Below are 3,116 nucleotides of genomic sequence, written 5' to 3' on the forward strand. Positions count from 1 at the left end.
ACTAATGATGCTGTAAGACTCAATCCTGTATCGGTACTGTTAGCAACAGTAACATTACTGAGACTAATAGCATTACTGTTCATTATCTTATTTCCTCCATTTCCAATAAGTTCAGTATCTATTATATCAATTTGAGTGGATTTAAAAAGTGCTGCATCAATGAATAATCCTTCATTTATATTGTCATATATCAAACATGATTCAATGATAATGTGATAGTTTACTGCTTTTATTAAATACTGGTCATCAGAAATCTTCAATCCTTGTTTATTATTATAAAATTGACTGTCTTCAATCAAAAGAGTAGAAGTTAATTGAGTACCAGGATATGAGCAATCATCAGTTAAATATTGACCAAATTCAATAGAAGGACCAGAACCATCAGTAACATCATAAAATAAAGAGTGGCTAATCAAAAAATAAAAAAGACCCCCCGCTTTAATGATGGTGGGAGAGTTAACGTAATATAGAGCATGATCAAAGATAATTGATACATTGTATGTGGTACCATGATGCATATCTAGTATCATTTGACTCTGTACAGTAAAGGTAACATCAGTCAGTATCAATGAGTAATGGAGTAATTCACTGCTACAGGCTGGAAGAGGGTCATATTGAATATACACAGCATAGCCAAGGAAACCGAATGAGTCTGCAGAGAAAACTGATGATGATATCTTAAGATCAAAAGCATTTGTTGTCACTATAAATTGTGTAATATAAATATACCTAAAACTAATGAAAGCGTTATTAAATATTGTAATACTGTTAGATGAATCAACCTCCACTCGACAATGATCAATTGTTAAGTTAGAAATAGTGACATGATCACTGTATTGTACAAAAATTCGAGTAGCTCCAAGTTCTTCAATGCCTACAATACTAGGAGACTGATCCAGTCCATGTAGAGTAACATTCTTTACTGCAGTCATGATGATGTCATAGCTAATGTTAGTAGTTCCAATGAAGTAGAAGATGGTGTTATTGTATTGAGACATATTCCCAGCATACACTGATAAAGGATTACAAGGTGACTGAGTAACTGAACTGCAGTCATCAGACACATAATACTGACCAGAGGAGACACTGCAGGAGCTACTGAAGAATAAGAGAACAACCACTAACAGGAGAGACATAGCTACTGTCTGGGCTGACGTTTGCTTATACAGTAAATATTATATTTATAGATAAGTTAATGGCAAGTGTTGGTAGTTGTAGTAACCACAGCTTGGGTCATGTATGGCTTTTATTGTGTATTAGTCTTAAATGTGGTGAGCCTATACTCATAGCAGAAAATCTGATAGTTGGTCTGCTTTCGAAAGTAGCTTTAATTAGTAAAACAGTATAACCTGCTATGTGTGGACACTGAAAGACACCTCTATAATTAGGACAGGTAGTATCAGTCCCAATACAATAGTAATGTGTATTAATGAACCTCTGAAATAAGGACAGGTTCATAATCAGGACAGAATTTTTGTCCCAACGTGTCTGGAATAGACTGGCTTGATTGTACTAAAGCATTATAATAATATGTAAAATCATTTATTTGTTAATTATCTATTAATTTACATTGTCTTTATTTATTTATTCTTCTTGCTTTTTCTTTCCTTTTAACCGACTTCTCTTTCCTCCTCATTTTAGTCTTCTTCTTGTCATTCTTTCCCTTTCTCTTTGAAGGTTGGAACGACTTGAGCAGCTTCTTATTACGACCAACTTGGGACTTGGCTCCTCCAAATTTAGTCTGGAACTTTGACTTATCACTGCGACAGCGAAAGACTCTTAGTTTCCGTCCTTCTACTTCAATTCTCTCATTTTTCTTGCAAGCAAATAAGACTGAGCTACTGTCTTTAAATTTAACATAAGCAAACCCTTTGTTAATGCCAGTCCTAGTGTCTTTAATAATACGGATACCATCAATAGGACCACAGGACCTGAGAGAGAGAAGGGGAGGGAGGAAAATGATAAAATGAGGGAATAATGTATAAATCATTTTATTCTGATCAATACAGGGATTTTTATGAATTCGTTGCTCAACAAATCTGACCAAGTCCTTGCATAGGCAAGAGTACAATTTTTTAAAATCGAGTAAAAGTAAAAGAAACTTATAGTACAGGGTCTCAAACCAAATTTCACTAAAAATGTCAAGCAGAGAATTCTCCATTTTTATTATGTTTTCTGATGCATATACATGTACTTATGTTGCGTAGAAAGTTTGAGCTGATTCCGATCTGAATTAGATTTTTTACGAATTTTTAAAGTTGCTCTGAAATTGGGTCAAAATCCCTGTACTACAGTACAGGGTCTCGAGCCAAATTTCACCAAAAATGTCAAGGAGAGAATTCCTCATTTTTATTCCATTTTCTGATGCATGTACATGTACTTATGCTGCGTAGAAAATTTAAGCGAGATACCAATCAAGTTTTGATTTTTTTAAATGAATTTTAAAGTTGCTCCAAAATCAGGTAAAAATCACTGTACTGTAGTACAGGGTCTCAAACCAAATTTCACCAAAAATGTCAAGGAGAGAATTTTTCATTTTTATTACGTTTTCTGATGCATATACATGTACTTATGCTGCGTAAAAAGTTTGAGCTGATTCTGATCAAAATTGAATTTTTTTACAAATTTTTAAAATTCCTCCAAAATCGGCCAAAAGTCACTGTATAGGGTATTTGACCAAAAATGTCAAGGACAGAATTCTCTATTTTACTAACATTTTATGTACATGTACATGTACACAAAGTAGTCACGTAGATACTACATATACATGTACATGTACATTTGTACTTACTCAAATACTTTTCTCAGTTTCTCTTCATCAGCCCCAAAAGGTACATTACCTACAAACACAGAACAGTGAGTGTCATTAGTGGGTGTGGCCAGATCAACTCTAATATGCCTCCCGTCAACCTCTCGTCCGTTCAACTCCAAACAAGCGCTAGCAGACTCCTCCGTCTCCATAACAACATAGAAATTAGTCGTCGTCCCTGTCAGCTGTTTTCCGAGTTTTCTAGCAACTTCAACAGGAAGTTTACCTGGAGAAACCGCAACTGATCGTTGCCGTAGCGACTCGACTGGACCAAACGGGGAGACCAGCTTGAGTATATCCTTCTTTT

General features: G+C 35.0%; 1 protein-coding gene across 1 annotated transcript; it reads right to left on the bottom strand.

Moving 5' to 3' along the window:
- Positions 1–1,488: 1,488 nt before the first annotated feature.
- LOC100634621 (nucleolar protein 12-like) lies at positions 1,489–3,110 on the bottom strand. Its single transcript, XM_003390764.3, has 2 exons — positions 2,792–3,110; positions 1,489–1,931 (listed from the first exon to the last, which is right to left on the bottom strand). Exons 1-2 carry the CDS (start codon positions 2,959–2,961, stop codon positions 1,577–1,579), a joined length of 525 nt encoding a protein of 174 aa, XP_003390812.2. The 5' UTR covers positions 2,962–3,110; the 3' UTR covers positions 1,489–1,576.
- Positions 3,111–3,116: the final 6 nt, after the last annotated feature.

The sequence above is a fragment of the Amphimedon queenslandica genome, unplaced genomic scaffold (assembly GCF_000090795.2).
Source record: "Amphimedon queenslandica unplaced genomic scaffold, v1.1 AMPQUscaffold_11888, whole genome shotgun sequence".
In the NCBI taxonomy this organism is placed as follows: Eukaryota; Metazoa; Porifera; class Demospongiae; order Haplosclerida; family Niphatidae; genus Amphimedon; species Amphimedon queenslandica.